This window comes from Ascaphus truei, chromosome 5 (assembly GCF_040206685.1).
Source record: "Ascaphus truei isolate aAscTru1 chromosome 5, aAscTru1.hap1, whole genome shotgun sequence".
NCBI classification, from domain to species: domain Eukaryota; kingdom Metazoa; phylum Chordata; class Amphibia; order Anura; family Ascaphidae; genus Ascaphus; species Ascaphus truei.
In genome coordinates this window covers 7,529,420-7,552,627 of record NC_134487.1, presented here as the reverse complement: position 1 = coordinate 7,552,627, position 23,208 = coordinate 7,529,420, and the positions used below count along the sequence as shown (strand labels likewise).

General features: G+C 49.9%; 1 protein-coding gene across 2 annotated transcripts in view; it reads left to right on the top strand.

The window, feature by feature from the left end:
- Window positions 1-23,208, top strand: part of SND1 (staphylococcal nuclease and tudor domain containing 1) — an 810,790-nt gene that overhangs the window by 766,278 nt on the left and 21,304 nt on the right. For both annotated transcript variants that reach the window (XM_075599279.1, XM_075599278.1), the window contains exons 19-20: window positions 17,175-17,298; window positions 21,728-21,797. In XM_075599279.1, coding sequence (XP_075455394.1) covers window positions 17,175-17,298; window positions 21,728-21,797 — 194 coding nt within the window. The remainder of the gene's footprint in view (window positions 1-17,174; window positions 17,299-21,727; window positions 21,798-23,208) is intronic.

The following is a 23,208-nucleotide window of genomic DNA, read 5'->3' as shown; positions in this document are numbered from 1 at the left end:
CACAGAGCCTCCTAAGGCTCGCAACACTCCCTGCTCCGGCCCCCACCTTTGGAAGCAGCCGGCGGGTCCGTCGCTGGCTCCGGCGGCACCCACGACCGCGCTGCCTTAGGAGGGGGGTCTCTAGGAGCCGCCGGGGACCGGGGCTACATATATATATATGTATATATATAATGGTGTTCCCTCCCCCCACCCAGTCCCATATCGGGGCTATTACAGGGTGTTGGTGCATACCAGCTGGCAACAAGAGGACTGAGTCGTCCGCAATGACTTTGGGACACAGGAACAGGCTTCTGGGGTTCATACCTCACATAATAGTTAGCAGTGCAGTGCCTCCATCTGCCGTAGGCTCCAGGGATGTATGGAGGCGATCTCCCATGGTAGAACTGTAACTCTCCCCAAAGACCTCCCCCCCCCCCATTAGATCACACACCAGGCAGGAAGTATATTGCGAAACAGGAACGGGTTTATTACTACAAGCGTAGTAGCAACAATACAGGTACTCAGCAGTCACCTGCCGGATCACAGTCTCTTCTCTCAGATATCACCGGAGATAGTCCGTGGCCAGTCACTACAGGGCAAGGGCACCCGCAGCCGTCCTAGCTCTTCCCCACCTCCCTTGCGGAGGCAGAGGTATCGTCGCTCTACTCCTCCCCGGAGGGAAGAGCGCATGGGAAGACCCCAATCTCAGGCTCCAAATCGTGACCTGCCTTCCTCATGGGAAGGACAACAACACAAATTTAGGGCGCTCCTGCCCTTAAGTACAGCCAGAGGACGGGCATCCCGTTGGCCCAGCCACAACAGGATGTGCCATCCCCAGCTGTCACTCCAGCGCAGCACCAATGGATGAAGGGGGACAACCCCATGATAACTACTGGCAGACCTGTGAGCACCAGGGTTTACTGCCAGCCCATTGGGTAGATTTAGTAGCCTGGGGGTATGTGAATATGCTCACAAGTAATATTTTTGCGGGCTATACAATGGAGGGTTTTTAGTCACCTTTTCACCCACCATAACTTAATGTGTGGTGAAGACCTTCTCATGTCTCAAGTTGCAAAGCCAGTACAACCAACCTCACACTGATGAGACCCACAAGGTCGAAACAGACTGTCTGTGAGTGGGTTTATTGGCTTTGCATCTCATCCCAGGCTATGTTTAAAAGCTGTGTTTAAAGCAGCATGCATTGGCATAAGGGTTTAACCATGTAATGTGGTCTTGAGACAAAAGGTGGCACTGTGTGCTCATTTGCATGTCATTTCCCAGAATCCCTTGCTGCAGTGGGAGCACTGTATGTTAGGTGATAATGTTGAAAAGCTGGGTTGCAGACCTGTTTAAGACATGTGAATGTGCTCTCAAATAAAAAATAAATAAAAAATATATATATACATTTATACATTTATGGAATGGCTGCACACTAAGTGTTAAGAATCCTACAGAGGGTGTCTGTGCTAGATAGAATACAATTAAAGAAAAGACCAGACAGGTGTAATTATCGGCACCAGACAAAATATATGCAAAAATAAAGGGTGTTTATTGACCCATAACACACAGGAGCCCAACGCTTTGGTCCCCAGGGGGGCCTTCTTCCCCTAAGCGTTGTGTGAGTGCTCATTTGCATGTCATTTCCCAGAATCCCTTGCTGCAGTGGAAGCGCTGTATGCTGGGTGACAATGGGGAAAGACAGGGTTGCAGACCTGTCGAAGACATGCAAATGAACATACAGTAATATTTACAGTGGCTATATATATATATATATATATATATATATATATATATATATATATATATATACACACACACTCCTTTTATGTTTTAGCCCATATACGGCCAGAGGCGCTGAATCGAGTAGCAAATAAAGGGATTAATACAGATGAACGTTAAATTACAAGCTCTCCTTTTGCAACATGGTAAACGATCTATAAATAATATATATTTATTTAATTTCCACTACAAGACTGTTCTTATAAGAGCGTTGTCAGCCGTTTGGAGGGTAACCCCCTTCCTGTTAGAGGTGCCTGGCCCACGATACGTTGCAGAGGGTTACACTGGCGCTGTCCCGGGATCGTATACATCGAACCCCACGTGGAGAAGGGTGAGACGCGCTGAATGGTGGCATGTCGTGGTGTGGGTCCATCCAGGACGGGCAGCTGCTGGGTCAGCAGGGTCGGAGCTGTGCTGCGTGTGGTGGGCACGTTCTCTATGCCACGTTCCTATTGCAGCTCTCTGTAATGAGGGAGGGGTGGGAGCTGCGTGGAGAGCACACACCCAGGGGGGCGGCACGGCCTCACTGACCAGGCACCGTGGGGGGCTATAAAATCCTACTTGGTCAATGTCCATCGGTTCAGTGGGTTACTGTGGGTTTCAATGTTTTAAGAACGTTTCAAATGTACAATGTTGACCCTCGTAGGGGCACAGTGGCAGTGACAGGGTTAAGGGGTCAGTCTCTCCTAGCAGCAAAGTGTACTAATGGCAGTGACAGGGTTAATGGGTCAGTCCTCCTAGGGGCACAGTGTACTAATGGCAGTGACATGGTTAAGAGGTCAGTCTCTCCTAGGGGCAAAGTGTACTAATGGCAGTGACATGGTTAAGGGGTCAGTCTCTCCTAGGGGCAAAGTGTACTAATGGCAGTGACAGGGTTAATGGGTCAGTCCCCGTAGGGGCAAAGTGTACTAATGGCAGTGACATGGTTAAGGGGTCAGTTCCTTCTAGGGGCAAAGTGTACTAATGGCAGTGACATGGTTAAGAGGTCAGTCTCTTCTAGGGGCAAAGTGTACTAATGGCAGTGACAGGGTTAATGGGTCAGTCCTCCTAGGGGCAAAGTGTACTAATGGCAGTGACAGGGTTAATGGGTCAGTCCTCCTAGGGGCAAAGTGTACTAATGGCAGTGACATGGTTAAGGGGTCAGTCCTCCTAGGGGCACAGTGTACTAATGGCAGTGAAATGGTTAAGAGGTCAGTCTCTCCTAGGGGCAAAGTGTACTAATGGCAGTGACATGGTTAAGGGGTCAGTCTCTCCTAGGGGCAAAGTGTACTAATGGCAGTGACATGGTTAAGGGGTCAGTCCTCCTAGGGGCAAAGTGTACTAATGGCAGTGACATGGTTAAGGGGTCAGTCCTCCTAGGGGCAAAGTGTACTAATGGCAGTGACATGGTTAAGAGGTCAGTCTCTTCTAGGGGCAAAGTGTACTAATGGCAGTGACAGGGTTAATGGGTCAGTCCTCCTAGGGGCACAGTGTACTAATGGCAGTGACATGGTTAAGGTGTCAGTCCCTCCTAGGGGCAAAGCGTACTAATGGCAGTGACAGGGTGAAGGGGTCAGTCCCTCCTAGGGGCAAAGTGTACTAATGGCAGTGACATGGTTAAGGGGTCAGTCCCTCCTAGGGGCAAAGTGTACTAATGGCAGTGACATGGTTAAGGGGTCAGTCCTCCTAGGGGCAAAGTGTACTAATGGCAGTGACATGGTTAAGGGGTTAGTCCCTCCTAGGGGCGAAGTGTACTAATGGCAGTGACATGGTTAAGGGGTCAGTCCTCCTAGGGGCAAAGTGTACTAATGGCAGTGACATGGTTAAGGGGTCAGTCTCTCCTAGGGGCAAAGTGTACTAATGGCAGTGACATGGTTAAAGGGTCAGTCCCTCCTAGGGGCAAAGTGTACTAATGGCAGTGACATGGTTACGGGATCAGTCTCTCCTAGGGGCAAAGTGTGCTAATGGCAGTGACATGGTTAAGGGGACATCACTTGGTGACGGATGCATTTCTTACCACAATATGACAGCTATAAGTATATATAAATCCTTTGTGAAGTTATTATATAAGCGCAGCGCGCTGAGACTCGGGGCTGATTTCCTCTGGCTGCTTCCATTTGCCTGATATCCTAGTGTGTCAAACAAGAAACTGCACAGGCAGCACTCCCCTTTCTCATCCTCCTTCCTCCCCCCTACCCACCCATCCCTCTCTGCCACACTCCCCCCCCCCACCCATCCCTCTCTTCCACACTCCCCCCCCCACCCATCCCTCTCTTCCACACTCCCCCCCCCCCACCCATCCCCCTCTTCCACCATCCCCCCAATCCCTCTCTTCCACCCTCCCCCATCCCTCTCTTCCACCCTCCCCATCCCTCTCTTCCACCCTCCCCCAATCCCTCTCTTCCAGTACCCACTTCCACCCTCCCCCCCATTCCCTCGCCCACCCTCCCCCCAATTCCCCTCTTCCACCCTCCCCACAGTCCCCCCTTCCACCCTCCCCCCCATTCCCTCGCCCTCCCTCCCCCCAATTCCCCTCTTCCAGCCTCCCCCCAATCCCTCTCTCCCCCCTTCCTTTGTATTGTTGTAATTTTGGTGGACCCTGGCCCGTTCATTCTACGTACATAAAAATGCCAACGCTGTGATGGTGCATACTGTTTAATTCTTTATTAAATAAGGATTCTACGTATTATCACCTTCCAATGTAACATTTCATACTCTTTTTAAATAATTAAATACAAAAAAATAGTCAAAGGAAATGACGGTTGCTGCTCCCCAATGTGTTTGAGGGTACGTACCCCCGGTGACCTCCGACGCGTTCCACGGGACCCGCGGTGCTCGCGAGGTTTCTCGTGTGATCAGATGGTAGGATTCCTGTTAAACAGGCGGGTGAGAGAATTGTCAAACCTCCTTACTTCTCAGCAGTTTCACAAACCGGTTCCCATTCTGTTTTAAGATGTCGTTTTTACTGGAGCTCATAGTAACAGAGCAGATTAGGTTCAGCAACAAGTATGTCCATTGAGATCCACCTTTGTTAATTCTTATTGGGCAAGATAATTATCCTATAATTATAGTTCTATTGATCCAGAGGAAGGCATATAATAAAAAACCCAGAGAAACGTGTGCTAATAATGTCTTATAAGGGGGAAGAATGTCCTTCCTGACGCCAGTAATGGCAAACGGCTTCCTCCCGGGATCAATGCTCTTGCTAGTGCCTCCATGTTAACTTATGTGCGTACCCCCTGTTATGCCTAACCTTTTCTTACACATACGGTATCCCCTGTATGAGCCATCGCGGTCTCCTTGGGTGTTACAGCCCACATTGTCCCTGCTGAAATCTCCTGCATGTTGTGGATAAGTTGAACTTTTAAGACGCCCCAGTGAATCCCAGTGGACGTCGCACGTGCTTGTAGTTTCTTGGTCCGTCTGACCTCCAGCGAACGTCATCGGATTTTTGCCCGTCTCCAGGGGCGGCGGTGTTCACCTCTCCCCGGGAGCAGTGGACGCCATTGTAACAGTATCGGATGATCCCCACGTCTTATCACTAGTAATCGCATGGCGTTGATGCCTGTAGCACACGTGCTCTGCACATCTTCCAGACCCCCCCAACAGGTCAGGTTTTGAGGATATCCCTGCTTCAGCACAGGGGACGCAGTCTACGACTGAGCCACTGATTGAGTCACCTATGCTGAAGCTGGGGTATCCTCAGAACTTGAGGACTGGAGATGAGAGCCCCCCCCCCCCCCCCGGGTTAAGGGTTCTGTTCCCCAAGCTCTGAAATGAACGCGCTGCTGAAGTTGGACGGTCAGTCCGTTGGGAGAATATCATGTCGCTGCTTCTGGAGCTTAGTCTGCGGTTCTTACACTGCTGTACCAGAAGGCATGGGAGCTTTCCTAAATTCTCTCTCGGTATCTCCCTCCCTCTCTTTCTCCCTCCCTCTCTCCCGCCCCCTCCCGCTCTCCCTCCCTCTCTCCCTCCCTCTCTCCCGGTCTCCCTCCCTCTCTCCCCCTCTCCCTCCCTCTCTCCCCCTCCTGGTCTCTCTCTGGAGAATGGGGAAGAGGGAGGGAGAATGAGGGGGTGGGGGGGGGGGGGGAGAAAAGAGGATGGGGAGATTGCCCTCCTTCTCCCTCTCTTACTCTCTCTCCCCCTCCTGTTTATTTTCTATCTCTGCTAAAGGCTGATTTAGTTACAAGCCCAGTATTTTTGTAAGTACATGTTATACACACGGATAATTAAGTACATGTTATACACACACGGATAATTAAGTACGTTATACACACACGGATAATTAAGTACATGTTATACATACACGGATAATTAAGTACATGTTATACACACACGGATAATTAAGTACATGTTATACACACACGGATCATTAAGTACATGTTATACACACACGGATAATTAAGTACGTTATACACACACGGATCATTAAGTACGTTATACACACACGGATAATTAAGTACGTTATACACACACGGATAATTAAGTACATGTTATACATACACGGATAATTAAGTACATGTTATACACACACGGATAATTAAGTACATGTTATACACACACGGATAATTAAGTACGTTATACACACACGGATAATTAAGTACATGTTATACACACACGGATAATTAAGTACATGTTATACACACACGGATAATTAAGTACGTTAGACACACACGGATAATTAAGTACGTTAGACACACACGGATAATTAAGTACATGTTATACGCACGTATAATTAAGTACATGTTATACACACGGGTAATTAAGTACGTTATACACACACGGATAATTAAGTACATGTTATACACACACGGATAATTAAGTACATTATACACACACGGATAATTAAGTACATGTTATACACACACGGATAATTAAGTACGTTATACACACACGGATAATTAAGTACATGTTATACACACACGGATAATTAAGTACATGTTATACACACACGGATAATTAAGTACGTTAGACACACACGGATAATTAAGTACGTTAGACACACACGGATAATTAAGTACATGTTATACACACACGGATAATTAAGTACGTTATACACACACGGATAATTAAGTACATGTTATACACACACGGATAATTAAGTACATGTTATACACACACGGATAATTAAGTACATGTTACCGGACAGTGTATGAGTGTGGGAAGTAGTCTGTGGGTATGCAGCGTTTGAGGATCCCTAGCTCAGTGGGAGAAGTGGGCAGGTTCAGTTTATCCCTAAGCGCCTGAGCTAACCCGAGCACCCGTTTCTCACCGCCCGTGTGCGCGAGTCACGCGTTACGTATAATAAGACGCCGAGATTTGCAGAATGGAGCCAACCTATGTCAACCGGCTGCCATCTTTATTATGTTAAATTTGGAGGAGTTTCCCCTATAGAAGGCAGCATATCTTGTATATAGTAGTAATTGTTATTGGCATACATTTGCAGAGCCATTAAACATAACTTGGTTAAGCAAGTGTTAAATGGCTGAGTGCTTTTATATACAGTACAGAGGGGAGGAAAGCCCCTCAAAGCCATGTTTTTTTTTTGTTTTTTTTTTGTTTTTACAATAGTGATAATTTGTTTTATTTATATACCGGAATTATCATTCGTTCTATGGGAGAGAAACCCTTCTTGTAACCAATTTTTATGTATAGTGACAGTGCCGTCCATGGCTGCTTCAGTCATCATATAATACTTTCTATATATACACGTGTGTGTGAGATATATGTGTGTGTGTGTGTGTGTGTGTTTTTGTGTATATACATATCTCCAGCCCGTGTCTCCCCACTGCTGGATGAAGCCTCCCCAGTGATCTCCCAGGTCCTGCGGTTACAGCCTCTCTTCTCCACATCGCTCCCACACATTCCCTCATCCCATCCTCTCCAGCCCGTGTCTCCCCACTGCTGGATGAAGCCTCCCCAGTGATCCCCCAGGTCCTGCGGTTACAGCCTCTCTTCTCCACATCGCTCCCACACATTCCCTCATCCCATCCTCTCCAGCCCGTGTCTCCCCACTGCTGGATGAAGCCTCCCCAGTGATCTCCCAGGTCCTGCGGTTACAGCCTCTCTTCTCCACATCGCTCCCACACATTCCCTCATCCCATCCTCTCCAGCCCGTGTCTCCCCACTGCTGGACGAAGTCTCCCCAATGATCTCCCAGGTCCTACGGTTACAACCTCTCTTCTCCACGTCGCTCCCACATATTCCCTCATCCCATCCTCTCCAGCCCGTGTCTCCCCACTGCTGGATGAAGTCTCCCCAGTGATCTCCCAGGTCCTGCGGTTACAGCCTCTCTTCTCCACGTCGCTCCCACACATTCCCTCATCCCATCCTCTCCAGCCCGTGTCTCCCCACTGCTGGATGAAGCCTCCCCAGTGATCTCCCAGGTCCTGCGGTTACAGCCTCTCTTCTCCACGTCGCTCCCACACATTCCCTCATCCCATCCTCCCCAGCCCGTGTCTCCCCACTGCTGGGTGAAGCCTCCCCAGTGATCTCCCAGGTCCTGCGGTTACAGCCTCTCTTCTCCACGTCGCTCCCACACATTCCCTCATCCCATCCTCTCCAGCCCGTGTCTCCCCACTGCTGGATGAAGCCTCCCCAGTGATCCCCCAGGTCCTGCGGTTACAGCCTCTCTTCTCCACGTCGCTCCCACATATTCCCTCATCCCATCCTCTCCAGCCCGTGTCTCCCCACTGCTGGATGCAGACTCCCCAGTGATCTCCCAGGTCCTGCGGTTACAGCCTCTCTTCTCCACGTCGCTCCCACACATTCCCTCATCCCATCCTCTCCAGCCCGTGTCTCCCCACTGCTGGATGAAGCCTCCCCAGTGATCTCCCAGGTCCTGCGGTTACAGCCTCTCTTCTCCACATCGCTCCCACACATTCCCTCATCCCATCCTCTCCAGCCCGTGTCTCCCCACTGCTGGATGAAGTCTCCCCAGTGATCTCCCAGGGGCGGGGGTTACAGCCTCTCTTCCCCACTATTTCCTGATTTCATCCTCTCATCTCATCAGGTCATTGTTTTGATCTTTTCGTTTCCCTTGGAAATAGATCTAGATATATAAATATATATATATAAATCATCATCTTCAGCTCTTGTTGATCCACTTAATAGTAGAAATGACACTTAAATGTAGAAAGTATAACAATAAAGGGCTTTATTGTGTCGTGCCGCCAGGACGGGAGACATTATCCGTGTGTGACATCCTCTTGTGGTCTCACATCTCCTTATGTATTTACTTATCCTTTTATTTCTATTGATGTTAGTATTCTTCCATTTAATTGCACACGTGTTGTTACTTGTGCGGATGTAACGTATATCCGGGTGTGTGTATGTATCAGGGATATGGGTATATCCGGGTGTTTGTATGTATCAGGGATATGGGTATATCCGGGTGTTTGTATGTATCCGAGTTATGGGTATATCCGGGTGTGTGTATGTATCAGGGATATGGGTATATCTGCGTGTTTGTATGTATCAGGGATATGGGTATATCCGGGTGTGTGTATGTATCCGGGATATGGGTATATCCGGGTGTTTGTATGTATCAGGGTTGTGGGTATATCCGGGTGTTTGTATGTATCAGGGATATGGGTATATCCGGGTGTGTGTATGTCCGGGTGTGTGTATGTATCCGGGTTATGGGTATATCCGCGTGTTTGTATGTATCCGGGTTATGGGTATATCCGCGTGTTTGTATGTATCCGGGTTAGGGGTATATCTGGGTGTTTGTATGTATCCGGGTTATGGTTATATCCGGGTGTTTGTATGTATCAGGGTTATGGGTATATCCAGGTGTTTGTATGTATCAGGGTTATGGTTATATCCGGGTGTTTGTAAGTATCAGGGTTATGGGTATATCCGGGTGTTTGTATGTATCCGGGTTATGGTTATATCCGGGTGTTTGTATGTATCCGGGTTATGGGTATATCCGGGTGTGTGTATGTATCAGGGATATGGGTATATCCGGGTGTGTGTATGTATCCGGGTTATGGGTATATCCGGGTGTTTGTATGTATCCGGGTTATGGGTATATCCGGGTGTGTGTATGTAACGGGGATATGGGTTATATCCGGGTGTTTGTATGTATCAGGGTTATGGTTATATCCGGGTGTTTGTATGTATCAGGGTTATGGGTATATCCGGGTGTTTGTATCTATCCGGGTTATGGGTATATCCGCGTGTGTGTATGTATCAGGGATATGGGTATATCTGCGTGTGTGTATGTATCAGGGTTATGGGTATATCCGGGTGTTTGTATGTATCAGGGTTATGGGTATATCTGTGTGTGTGTATGTATCAGGGATATGGGTATATCCGGGTGTTTGTATGTATCAGGGTTATGGGTATATCTGCGTGTGTGTATGTATCAGGGATATGGGTATATCCGGGTGTTTGTATGTATCAGGGTTATGGGTATATCTGCGTGTGTGTATGTATCAGGGATATGGGTATATCTGCGTGTGTGTATGTATTAGGGTTATGGGTATATCCGGGTGTTTGTATGTATCCGGGTTATGGGTATATCTGCGTGTTTGTATGTATTTGGGTTATGGGTATATCCGGGTGTTTGTATGTATCAGGGTTATGGGTATATCTGCGTGTGTGTATGTATCCGGGTTATGGGTATATCCGGGTGTTTGTATGTATCAGGGTTAGGGGTATATCCGGGTGTTTGTATGTATCCGGGTTATGGGTATATCTGCGTGTGTGTATGTATCCGGGTTAGGGGTATATCCGGGTGTTTGTATGTATCTGGGTTATGGGTATATCCGGGTGTTTGTACAGTATGTATACGGGTTAGGGGTATATCCGGTTGTGTGTATGTATCCGAGTTATGGGTATATCTGGGTGTTTGTATGTATCAGGGTTATGGGTATATCCGGGTGTTTGTATGTATCCGAGTTATGGGTATATCTGCGTGTGTGTATGTATCAGGGATATGGGTATATCTGCGTGTGTGTATGTATCAGGGATATGGGTATATCCGGGTGTTTGTATGTATCCGGGTTATGGTTATATCCGGGTGTTTGTATGTATCAGGGTTATGGGTATATCCAGGTGTTTGTATGTATCAGGGTTATGGTTATATCCGGGTGTTTGTAAGTATCAGGGTTATGGGTATATCCGGGTGTTTGTATGTATCCGGGTTATGGTTATATCCGGGTGTTTGTATGTATCCGGGTTATGGGTATATCCGGGTGTGTGTATGTATCAGGGATATGGGTATATCCGGGTGTGTGTATGTATCCGGGTTATGGGTATATCCGGGTGTTTGTATGTATCCGGGTTATGGGTATATCCGGGTGTGTGTATGTAACGGGGATATGGGTTATATCCGGGTGTTTGTATGTATCAGGGTTATGGTTATATCCGGGTGTTTGTATCTATCCGGGTTATGGGTATATCCGCGTGTGTGTATGTATCAGGGATATGGGTATATCTGCGTGTGTGTATGTATCAGGGTTATGGGTATATCCGGGTGTTTGTATGTATCAGGGTTATGGGTATATCTGTGTGTGTGTATGTATCAGGGATATGGGTATATCCGGGTGTTTGTATGTATCAGGGTTATGGGTATATCTGTGTGTGTGTATGTATCAGGGATATGGGTATATCCGGGTGTTTGTATGTATCAGGGTTATGGGTATATCTGCGTGTGTGTATGTATCAGGGATATGGGTATATCCGGGTGTTTGTATGTATCAGGGTTATGGGTATATCTGCGTGTGTGTATGTATCAGGGATATGGGTATATCTGCGTGTGTGTATGTATTAGGGTTATGGGTATATCCGGGTGTTTGTATGTATCCGGGTTATGGGTATATCTGCGTGTTTGTATGTATTTGGGTTATGGGTATATCCGGGTGTTTGTATGTATCAGGGTTATGGGTATATCTGCGTGTGTGTATGTATCCGGGTTATGGGTATATCCGGGTGTTTGTATGTATCAGGGTTAGGGGTATATCCGGGTGTTTGTATGTATCCGGGTTATGGGTATATCTGCGTGTGTGTATGTATCCGGGTTAGGGGTATATCCGGGTGTTTGTATGTATCTGGGTTATGGGTATATCCGGGTGTTTGTACAGTATGTATACGGGTTAGGGGTATATCCGGTTGTGTGTATGTATCCGAGTTATGGGTATATCTGGGTGTTTGTATGTATCAGGGTTATGGGTATATCCGGGTGTTTGTATGTATCCGAGTTATGGGTATATCTGCGTGTGTGTATGTATCAGGGATATGGGTATATCTGCGTGTGTGTATGTATCAGGGATATGGGTATATCCGGGTGTTTGTATGTATCCGGGTTATGGGTATATCCGGGTGTTTGTATGTATCCAGGTTATGGGTATATCCGGGTGTGTGTATGTAACGGGGATATGGGTATATCCGGGTGTTTGTATGTATCAGGGTTATGGGTATATCCGGGTGTGTGTATGTATCAGGGTTATGGGTATATCCGGGTGTGTGTATGTATCAGGGATATGGGTATATCCGCGTGTTTGTATGTGTTTGGGTTATGGGTATATCCGGGTGTGTGTATGTATCAGGGATATGGATATATCCGCGTGTTTGTATGTATCCGGGTTATGGGTATATCCGGGTGTTTGTATGTATCAGGGATATGGATATATCCGCGTGTTTGTATGTATTTGGGTTATGGGTATATCCGGCTGTGTGTATGTATCAGGGTTATGGGTATATCTGGGTGTGTGTATGTATCAGGGATATGGGTATATCCGGGTGTGTGTATGTATCAGGGTTATGGGTATATCTGGGTGTGTGTATGTATCCGGGTTATGGGTATATCCGCGTGTTTGTATGTATCCGGGTTAGGGGTATATCCGGGTGTTTGTATGTATCAGGGTTATGGGTATATCCGGGTGTTTGTATGTATCAGGGTTATGGGTATATCCGGGTGGTTGTATGTATCCGGGTTATGGGTATATCTGCGTGTGTGTGTATGTATCCGGGTTATGGGTATATCCGGGTGTGTGTATGTATCAGGGTTATGGTTATATCCGGGTGTTTGTATGTATCCGGGTTATGGGTATATCCGGGTGTTTGTATGTATTTGGATTATGGGTATATCTGCGTGTGTGTATGTATCCGGGTTATGGGTATATCCGGGTGTTTGTATGTATTTGGATTATGGGTATATCTGGGTGTCCCTGACGAAGCTCCATAGTAGGAGGACGCATGATTATGTCATCAGTCCCCGTTATGGGGCTGTTTTAACCTAGTGTTTGTCCAGCAGTTCACTAGCACAGCCATATATATATATATAAAAACAGTGTAGCAGCTAGGGAATGGTTTCACTGATACAGTGTTGCTACCTGGATTCCTGGGCATGTAGTGATCAATCCCTGCTGCTGCTGCTTGTGGCAACGCGTTTCTTGTGCTAGTGTTTGTGAGTGTTGAGCCTCTGGGCTCTCCTTGGCTGGTTTGACTGGAGTATCTACATGTATGAGAGCTATATCTCGGTGCGTGTGTTTATACTATTTGATTTATTTTTAATGTTTGTTATACCACTCTTCTCGGTAATATATGTTTTAAGTATACAGTATTAAAAGTTATATTTTACACCGTAGTAGTGTGCATATAAGTGAATTTTCTTCAGGGATACAAACATTTTGTATCCCTTATTTTCCTATCTGGGTGTTTGTATGTATCAGGGTTATGGGTATATCTGCGTGTGTGTATGTATTAGGGATATGGGTATATCCGGGTTATGGGTATATCCGGGTGTTTGTATGTGTTTGGGTTATGGGTATATCTGCGTGTGTGTATGTATCAGGGATATGGGTATATCTGCGTGTGTGTATGTATCAGGGATATGGGTATATCCGGGTGTGTGTATGTGTTTGGGTTATGGGTATATCTGCGTGTGTGTATGTATCAGGGATATGGGTACATCTGCGTGTGTGTATGTATCAGGGATATGGGTATATCCGGGTGTGTGTATGTATCTGGGTTGTGGGTATATCTGCGTGTGTGTATGTATCAGAGATATGGGTATATCTGGGTGTTTGTATGTATCAGGGATATGGGTTTATCTGCGTGTGTGTATGTATCAGGGATATGGGTATATCCGGGTGTTTGTATGTGTTTGGGTTATGGGTATATCTGCGTGTGTATGTATCAGGGATATGGGTATATCCGGGTGTTTGTATGTGTTTGGGTTATGGGTATATCTGCGTGTGTGTATGTATCAGGGATATGGGTATATCCGGGTGTGTGTATGTATCAGGGATATGGGTATATCCGGATGTTTGTATGTGTTTGGGTTATGGGTATATCCGCGTGTTTGTAAGTATCCGGGTTAGGGGTATATCCGGGTATGTGTATGTATCAGGGATATGGGTATATCCGGGTGTGTGTATGTATCAGGGATATGGGTATATCCGGGTGTGTGTATGTATCAGGGATATGGGTATATCCGGGTGTGTGTATGTATCAGAGATATGGGTATATCCGAGTGTGTGTATGTATTTGGGTTATGGGTATATCCGGGTGTGTGTATGTATTTGGGTTATGGGTATATCCGGGTGTGTGTATGTATCAGGGATATGGGTATATCCGGGTGTGTGTATGTATCAGGGATATGGGTATATCCGGGTGTGTGTATGTATCAGGGATATGGGTATATCCGGGTGTGTGTATGTATCAGGGTATATCCGGGTGTGTGTATGTATCAGGGATATGGGTATATCCGGGTGTGTGTATGTATCAGGGATATGGGTATATCCGGGTGTGTGTATGTATCCGGGTTATGGGTATATCCGGGTGTGTGTATGTATCAGGGATATGGGTATATCCGGGTGTGTGTATGTATCCGGGTTATGGGTATATCCGGGTGTGTGTATGTATCAGGGATATGGGTATATCCGGGTGTGTGTATGTATCAGGGATATGGGTATATCCGGGTGTGTGTATGTATCCGGGTTATGGGTATATCCGGGTGTGTGTATGTATCAGGGTTATGGGTATATCCGCGTGTGTGTATGTATCAGGGATATGGGTATATCCGGGTGTTTGTATGTATCAGGGTTATGGGTATATCTGCGTGTTTGTATGTGTTTGGGTTAGGGGTATATCCGGGTGTGTGTATGTATCAGGGATATGGGTATATCCGGGTGTTTGTATGTATCAGGGTTATGGGTATATCTGCGTGTTTGTATGTGTTTGGGTTATGGGTATATCCGGGTGTTTGTAATTTACAATGCAACATTGTACTTTTAATCAAGACTGTGGGATCAGCCTGCGTACAGACGTACAGACATACAGGCGTACAGACATACAGGCGTACAGACGTACAGGCGTACAGACGTACAGGCGTACAGACATACAGGCGTACAGACGTACAGGCGTACAGACATACAGGCGTACAGACGTACAGGCGTACAGGCGTACAGACATACAGGCGTACAGACATACAGGTGTACAGACATACAGGCGTACAGGCAATATAGACATACAGGCGTACAGACATACAGGCGTACAGACATACAGGCGTACAGACGTACAGGCGTACAGGCGTACAGACGTACAGACATACAGGCGTACAGACATACAGGCGTACAGACATACAGGCGTACAGACATACAGGCGTACAGACATACAGGCGTACAGACATACAGGCGTACAGGCAATATAGACATACAGGCGTACAGGCGTACAGGCGTACAGACATACAGGCGTACGGACATACAGGCATACAGGCGTACAGGCATACAGACGTACAGGCGTACAGGCGTACAGACATACAGTAGGACCGAAGAGAGCGCGACATTATTAATACATAACCATTTGCAATCCGCTGCCCGATAGTTCTTGTTGCATTTTCTGTTGCACAGAAAGTCCTTCTAGAGAGATGCTGCAATCCGTGCGTTTGCCGCGGTTATCATTTGGGAGCGAGTGGGCTACATGATTAACCCCCAAAAATGACCACCCTGCCGCCACTCCTACGAAAAGACCAGTCTCGCGCCGCAGCGGGGCCTACTAAAAGCCATGCGCACAAATATCTGCCCCAACCTCTGCACGCATCGGGTACGCACACACACACGGTGTTCTGGGAATGGCAAGGTCACTCTGGCGTGATCGCTCGGTCACGTGGCTTTCTAGCGTGGTCACTTGGTGAGTAAGTTGCGTGCACACGTGGCGAGGCATCGCAATGCGTGGGTACCTTTTTGAAGTTCTAGAGCAGGGGGTGGCCAACTCCACACCCCAAGGGTCACCAACACGTCAGGTTTTAAGGATATCCCTGCTTCAGCACAGGTGGCTCAGTCGAACACTGAGCAACTGATTGAGCCACCTGTGCTGAAGCAGAGACTGAGCCACTTGTGCTGGATGGATTGAGCGACCTGTGCTGAAGCAGGGACTGATTGAGCCGCCTATGCTAGAGGTATAACGAGACGTATTTTCGCCGCTGTACTTCTCCGTTTGACGCGGTATATCCCCTCGCGCCTCTTCGTACTTCCCTGCACTATATGCTCACTTATCTTTTTCATGTCCTTGGTTGTGTAATTATTTGTTGATGTATTTGTTATACATTTGGGATATCTGCGTCTGGTATTCAGTGTGTCCCCCGTTGGAATTTCTTCTCCATACAAGGCAGCACATGTCTGACATATTTGCCACGGGGACCCTGCGGAATATTTAGTAATGTCCCATCGCTTTACGTAGGAGAGGCCTGTGGCTTCTCAGCTCCGCACGCTAGAATGGCAGAACTTTCACGGTGGTTCCTTTAAGGTATCGCAACCTACAAGGATTCGTCACGTCTCCAGGGCAGATCCGGCCGTAGAACTTTGAATTACAAACTCCTTCTAAGATTTGGATGGGTCTCAGGCCTGGTGGCGATCAATCCTTTTCCGCGTTGGCCTACAGAAACATTTCTGTTATGACCCCAATAACTGCTTCAAGGAATCAATCATTCGCGTCCGGGCGAGGTTTGCCGAGAGGACAGCGATGTGATGGGGCCCGTGGTTAGAAGGGGCTCAAGGCTTTGCTAATCTGTTCTGACTGTTGCGTTGACCGAATGTCCCCATGGGAAGTGCCATGGTCTGTGTGCTGATAATAGTAATAATTTCAGTGGGACTCAGAAGCTTCAGAATTGCAGTATAGTGAGCACACAGTCCCTGCCCCGCAGAGCTTACAATCTATGTATTTGGTGCCCGAGGCACAGAGAGATAAAGTGACTTGCCCAAGGTCACAAGGAGGGGACACCGGGAATTGAACCAGGTTCCCCTGATACACACTCAGTGTCTTTACTCACTGTAGCTTCTCTGCTATCTCCCCTAGGGATGAGTTGGTGTTAGAGTGGGGGTGGGTAGGGGTATGGATAGGGGGGATAGTGGTGTGGGTAGCGTTGTGTAGGGGTGTGGGTAGCAGTATACAGTCCCAGTCAGCATTGCTGTGCTCCTGTCCCCACGCAGGTACCCAGCTGGAGAAGCTGATGGAGAGCATGAGGAGTGAAATTGCCAGCAACCCACCGTTGGAAGGTTCTTTCTCACCGCGCCGCGGGGATTACTGCATCGCCAAATTCGTGGATGGGGAATGGTAAGTTTCATGGGGAAGGATGGGGTGTCGGTCCCACACGGGGAAACAGGTTGTAATGGCAATAGGGCAATAACAGACAAATGGGCTGCTATTCCCACACACACACCCCCTTAGGTTCTCAGTGCTGATCTTACATGGTGCAACGCCTCCAGCCGGTGAGGATCCTGGCACTGCCAGGATGGTCCACACTGACCCTCAGATAATGTCCCAGAAAAGCAGCCACAAGTGTAGTCCAACTTGTCTTTATTCATAGCATATGCATGTTCATAGTAGGCACAGTCCCTGGAGCAGCACCAACAAGGCTTGAGGCCCTGTAGGCCTCCTCCCAGCTCCTTTACCCGCTGATGGTATATTGGGTAACATGCTCCCACCCCACAGAGGGGAGGGGAGAGAGCCCTGACTTCTGTGAGAGTTTCAGCTTATGTACCCCAGGGGATGGGGCTTGTAACCCTGCTCCATAACAGGGCAAGTCCGATACTGACAGGCATCACATGATGGCATGTGACCCAGCCAGTATCCACCCCAGGGATGACATTCTCTGGTTGTTGTTAGGCCCGCCCCTGGATACAGTAACACTGTATCCAGGCTGCAATAACAAGCTAGGCCTTCATGAGAGAGCTTATCCCTCACAGTGCCTGTACCTAACAGGACTAAGGCCGCACTTATAGTGACGGTGACGTCAGGCTGCGGTTGCTGGAAAAATCAAATTGAGATGACTTCCAGTGACCGTGCCGTAGCATCGCGCTTACTATAAGTGCACGCGACGACGGCAATGCATTTGTTTTGGCGCAACGTCGCATTGCCGGCACTATAAGCGCAGCCTTACAGTATACTGTTAGGGCCCAGAAGAAAGATTGTAGCCGGAGGACTGGGCTACGCTGAAGTACAATGAGTAGTATCCCCCCTCCCTTCTCTCTCCCCCCTCCTTTCTCTCTCCCCCCTCCCCCCTCCCTTCTCTCTTCCCCCTCCCCCCTCCCTTCTCTCTCCCCCATCCCTTCTCTCTCCCCCCTCCCTTCTCTCTCCCCCCTCCCTTCTCTCTCCCCCTCCCTTCTCTCTCCCCCTCCCTTCTCTCTCCCCCCTCCCTTCTCTCTCCCCCCTCCCTTCTCTCTCCCCCCCTCCCTTCTCTCTCCCCCCCTCCCTTCTCTCTCCCCCCTCCCTTCTCTCTCTCCCCTCTCCCCCCTCCCTTCTCTCTCCCCCCTCTCCCCCCTCCCTTCTCTCTCCCCCCTCCCTTCTCTCTCTCCCCCCTCCCTTCTCTCTCCCCCCTCCCTTCTCTCTCCCCCCTCCCTTCTCTCTCTCCCCTCCCTTCTCTCTCTCCCCCCTCCCTTCTTTCCCCCTCCCTCTTTTCTTCCCCCCTCCCTCTTTTCTTCCCCCCTTCTCTCTCCCCCAGCCCTTCTCTCTCCCCCATCCGTTCTCTCTCCCCCCTTCCCTTTTATCCCCCTCTTTCCCCTCCCTCTTTTCTTCCCCCCTCACTCTTTTCTTTCCCCCTCACTCTTTTCTTTCCCCCTCACTCTTTTCTTCCCCCCTCACTCTTTTCTTCCCCCCTCCCTCCCTTCTCTCCCCTTCCCCCCTCCCTCCCTTCTCTCCCCTTCCCCCCTCCCTCCCTTCTCTCCCCTTCCCCCCTCCCTCCCTTCTCTCCCCTTCCCCCCTCCCTCCCTTCTCTCCCCTTCCCCCCTCCCTCCCTTCTCTCCCCTTCCCCCCTCCCTCCTCTACCGCCTGCCCCCTTCTCTCTCTCCTCCTCCCTTCCCATCTATCGCCCCTCCCTCCCCCCCTCCACATTATCCTATGGAAACTCTTTGATATTGTAAGTTATAACGCAATATTCTGCATTATTGTCCGCGGGTAAAATAAAGCTTATTATACCTGTTTATTATTTAAAAATCTTATTTAAAAAAAAAAGTTTTAGTTCTTTTTTTACAAACATTATTTAGTCTCTTCTGATGAAACTGGAGTTTGATTCCCAAACTGCGATAGTGCTGATCAGGGCACTATGGAAGCGCCCATTCACTTCCTGAGTCCCCACCTTAGGCCCAGATCCCCAAGCGGTGCTAAGCTGCGATTAACAGGAAGAGGGGTATAAAGCTCACGTCTCTGGGTCTGGCAGAACAAAGCCAGGCTCTTCTGTTCTTAATAGTGATTACCGGATAATGTTACAAATCCACCGGACCCGGTAAAAATAAAAAAAAGACATCAAAACGCCGTTTCTACGGAATCTAATAAGAAAAACATTTCTTTTAGGGCGTTTGCATTTTTCTAAGGAGCGTTGTTAATCACATTACATGCTAAATATTTCCCATCTTCTGTCTCCATGTGGGGTTGAACGTGTAAGCCCCGGCGCAGAGACGTTTCCACGCACAAACCCAAGAGGCGTCCGCCTTTAATTCCACCACATTTGCATTAGATCAGCACTGACCTCCCTGGCAGCACAGAGGTTAAACTTCCCTGTGTCCTTCGGCTCGCTAGGCCGAGCCCCGTCTCCCGGAGCCGGCTGTCCCGATGGGCACTAAGCCCAGTCTGATAAATTAGAACACGCATGTTGGTTTAGAGTCGGGGTGACCAACTCCAGTCAGGTCCGGTTTCAAGGATATCCCTGCCACAGCTTTGTGCCACCTGTGCTGAAGCAGGGACCAATTGAGCCACCTGTGCTGAAGCAGGGACTGATTGAGCCATCTGTGTTGAAGCAGAGACTGGGCCACCTGTGCTGACGCAGGGACTGATGGCACCAGCTGTGCTGGAGCAGGGATATCCTGAAAACCTGGCCTGTTGATGGCCCTTGAGTACTGGGGTTGGCCCACGTGGCTCTGCGTTTTCGCTTTTCTCCAGGAGATGTCTGGGATTTAAGCGTCTCTGAAAAGGAACATCAAATTCCCAGACATATCTGTTCTCTAATTATAGCTGTTGTTTGGTATATTGGCTTTAAACAGCATACATCAATCTTTTAATTAGCCGCGCTGCATCATACCCCGCGCGCATGTTCCCCGCGCGCACGCGCTCCCCGGCGGCTGGGTTTCTCGTTCAGCTTTTTATGGGGGTGGGAGACGATAGAAACCAGCAGACGCGTCGTGTGCCTTTAATGCGACCCGCCGCCAGCCGCGTGTACGGAAATAAAGATATGTACATTTATCCAGGGATATGCGCCCGCCGCCTCGCCGCGTGTACGGAAATAAAGATATGTACATTTATCCAGGGATATGCGCCCTGCCGCCATATATATACACAGCGCTTTACAGCAGTAATTCACTGCCCCATCTCCTCTCCTCCTCTGCTCCCCCCCTCTCCTCCTCTGCTTCCTCCTCTCCTCCTCTGCTTCCTCCTCTGCTTCCTCCTCTGCTTCCTCCTCTCCTCCTCTGCTTCCTCCTCTCCTCCTCTGCTTCCTCCTCGCTCACTCTGCTCCCCCCTCTCCCCCTCTGCTTCCTCCTCTGCTTCCTCCTCTCCTCCTCTGCTTCCTCCTCGCTCACTCTGCTCCCCCCTCTCCTCCTCTGCTTCCTCCTCTACTCCTCTGCTTCCTCTCCTCCTTGCTCACTCTACTCCCCACTCCTCACTCACTCTGCTCCCCCCTCTCCTCCTCTCTCAATCTCCTCCCCCTGCCTTGCTCACTTTGTTCCTCCCCTCTCCTCCTCTCACTTTCCTCCCCCCCACCTTGCTCACTCTGCTCCCCCCTCCTCACTCGCTCTGTTCCTCCCCTCTCCTCCTCTCACTTTCCTCCCCCTGCCTTGCTCACTCTGCTCCTCACTCGCTCTGCTCCCCCCTCTCCTCCTCTCTCAATCTCCTCCCCCTGCCTTGCTCACTTTGTTCCTCCCCTCTCCTCCTCTCACTCTCCTCCCCCCCACCTTACTCACTTTTCTCCTCCCCTGTCCTCCTCTCTCTCACTCTCCTCCCCCTCCGCCTTGCTCACTCTGCTCCCCCCCTCTCCTCGCTCACTCTCCTCCCCCTCTCCTCCACGCTCAGTCTCCTCCCCCCTCCTTGTTCACCCTGCTCCCCCAGCTCCTCGCTCACTGTCCGACACCCTCTCCTCCTTGCTCACTCTACTCCTTGCTCCATCGGCTCCCCCTCTCCTTCTTGCTCACACTACTCCCCCCTCCTTGCTCCCTCTGCTCCCCCTCTCCTCCCCCCCCCTCCCCTTCTCCTCCCTCCCCCCCTCCCCCTCTCCTCCCCCTCTCCTCCTTGCTTTCTCTCCTTCCCTCCTCTCCCACTCTCCCCCTCCTCCTTGCTCACTCTACTCCCCCCCTCTGATCTTTGCTAACTCCCCCTCCCTCCCCTTTCCTCCTTGCTCACTCTACTCCCCCCCTCTGATCTTTGCTCACTCGCCCCTCCTCCCTCCCCTTTCCTCCTTGCTCACTCCCCCCCCCCTCTGCTCACTCACCTTCCCCCCCCCCCCCCCCCGCCTCCCTCTTCTCGTTGCTCACTCTCTCCCCCCCCCCTCTCTCCGCAGGTACCGCGCTCGAGTGGAGAAAGTGGACTCTGCAGCCAAGGTCCACATTTTCTACATTGACTACGGCAATGTGAGTATCGCAGCCACGTTTTCCTGTCCCCCGAAGCGTGGGAGCCGCATTGTGTCACATCGTGGCAGCTGCGTGCGCCGAGCTTTATACACGTCCCACCAATACACCCAGACGGGGGGGGGGGGCATGTTTGTGGTACTGGGGGGGGGTCATGTTAGTGGTACTGGGAGGGGGCATGTCAGTGGTACCGGGAGGGGGCATGTTAGTGGTACTGGGAGGGGGCATGTTTGTGGTACTGGGAGGGGGCATGTTAGTGGTACTGGGAGGGGGCATGTTTGTGGTACTGGGAGGGGGCATGTTAGTGGTACTGGGAGGGGGCATGTTAGTGGTACTGGGAGGGGGGCATGTTAGTGGTACTGGGAGGGGGCATGTTAGTGGTACTGGGAGGGGGCATGTTTGTGGTACTGGGAGGGGGCATGTTAGTGGTACTGGGAGGGGGCATGTTAGTGGTACTGGGACGGGGCATGTTAGTGGTACTGGGAGGGGGCATGTTTGTGGTACTGGGAGGGGGCATGGCAGTGGTACTGGGAGGGGGCATGTTAGTGGTACTGGGAGGGGGGGCATGTTAGTGGTACTGGGAGGGGGCATGTTAGTGGTACTGGGAGGGGGGGCATGTTAGTGGTACTGGGAGGGGGCATGTTAGTGGTACTGGGAGGGGGGCATGTTAGTGGTACTGGGAGGGGGCATGTTAGTGGTACTGGGAGGGGGGGCATGTTAGTGGTACTGGGAGGGGGCATGTTAGTGGTACTGGGAGGGGGGCATGTTAGTGGTACTGGGAGGGGGCATGTTAGTGGTACTGGGAGGGGGCATGTTAGTGGTACTGGGAGGGGGCATGGCAGTGGTACTGGGAGGGGGCATGTTAGTGGTACTGGGAGGGGGGGCATGTTAGTGGTACTGGGAGGGGGCATGTTAGTGGTACTGGGAGGGGGGGCATGTTAGTGGTACTGGGAGGGGGCATGTTTGTGGTACTGGGAGGGGGCATGTAAGTGGTACTGGGAGGGGGCATGTTTGTGGTACTGGGAGGGGGCATGTTAGTGGTACTGGGACGGGGCATGTTAGTGGTACTGGGAGGGGGGGCATGTTAGTGGTACTGGGAGGGGGCATGTTAGTGGTACTGGGAGGGGGGGCATGTTAGTGGTACTGGGAGGGGGCATGTTAGTGGTACTGGGAGGGGGGCATGTTAGTGGTACTGGGAGGGGGCATGTTAGTGGTACTGGGAGGGGGGGCACGGCAGTGGGGCTGGGAGGGGGTGCACGGCAGTGGGGCTGGGAGGGGGGACACGGCAGTGGAGCTGGGAGGGGGCATGTTAGTGTTGCTGGGAGGGGGTATGGCAGTGGGGCTGGGAGGGGCACGGGAAAATGTTTCTATAAAGATGAGTGGCTATGCATAGTATGGGGAGAGGGGGTATTGG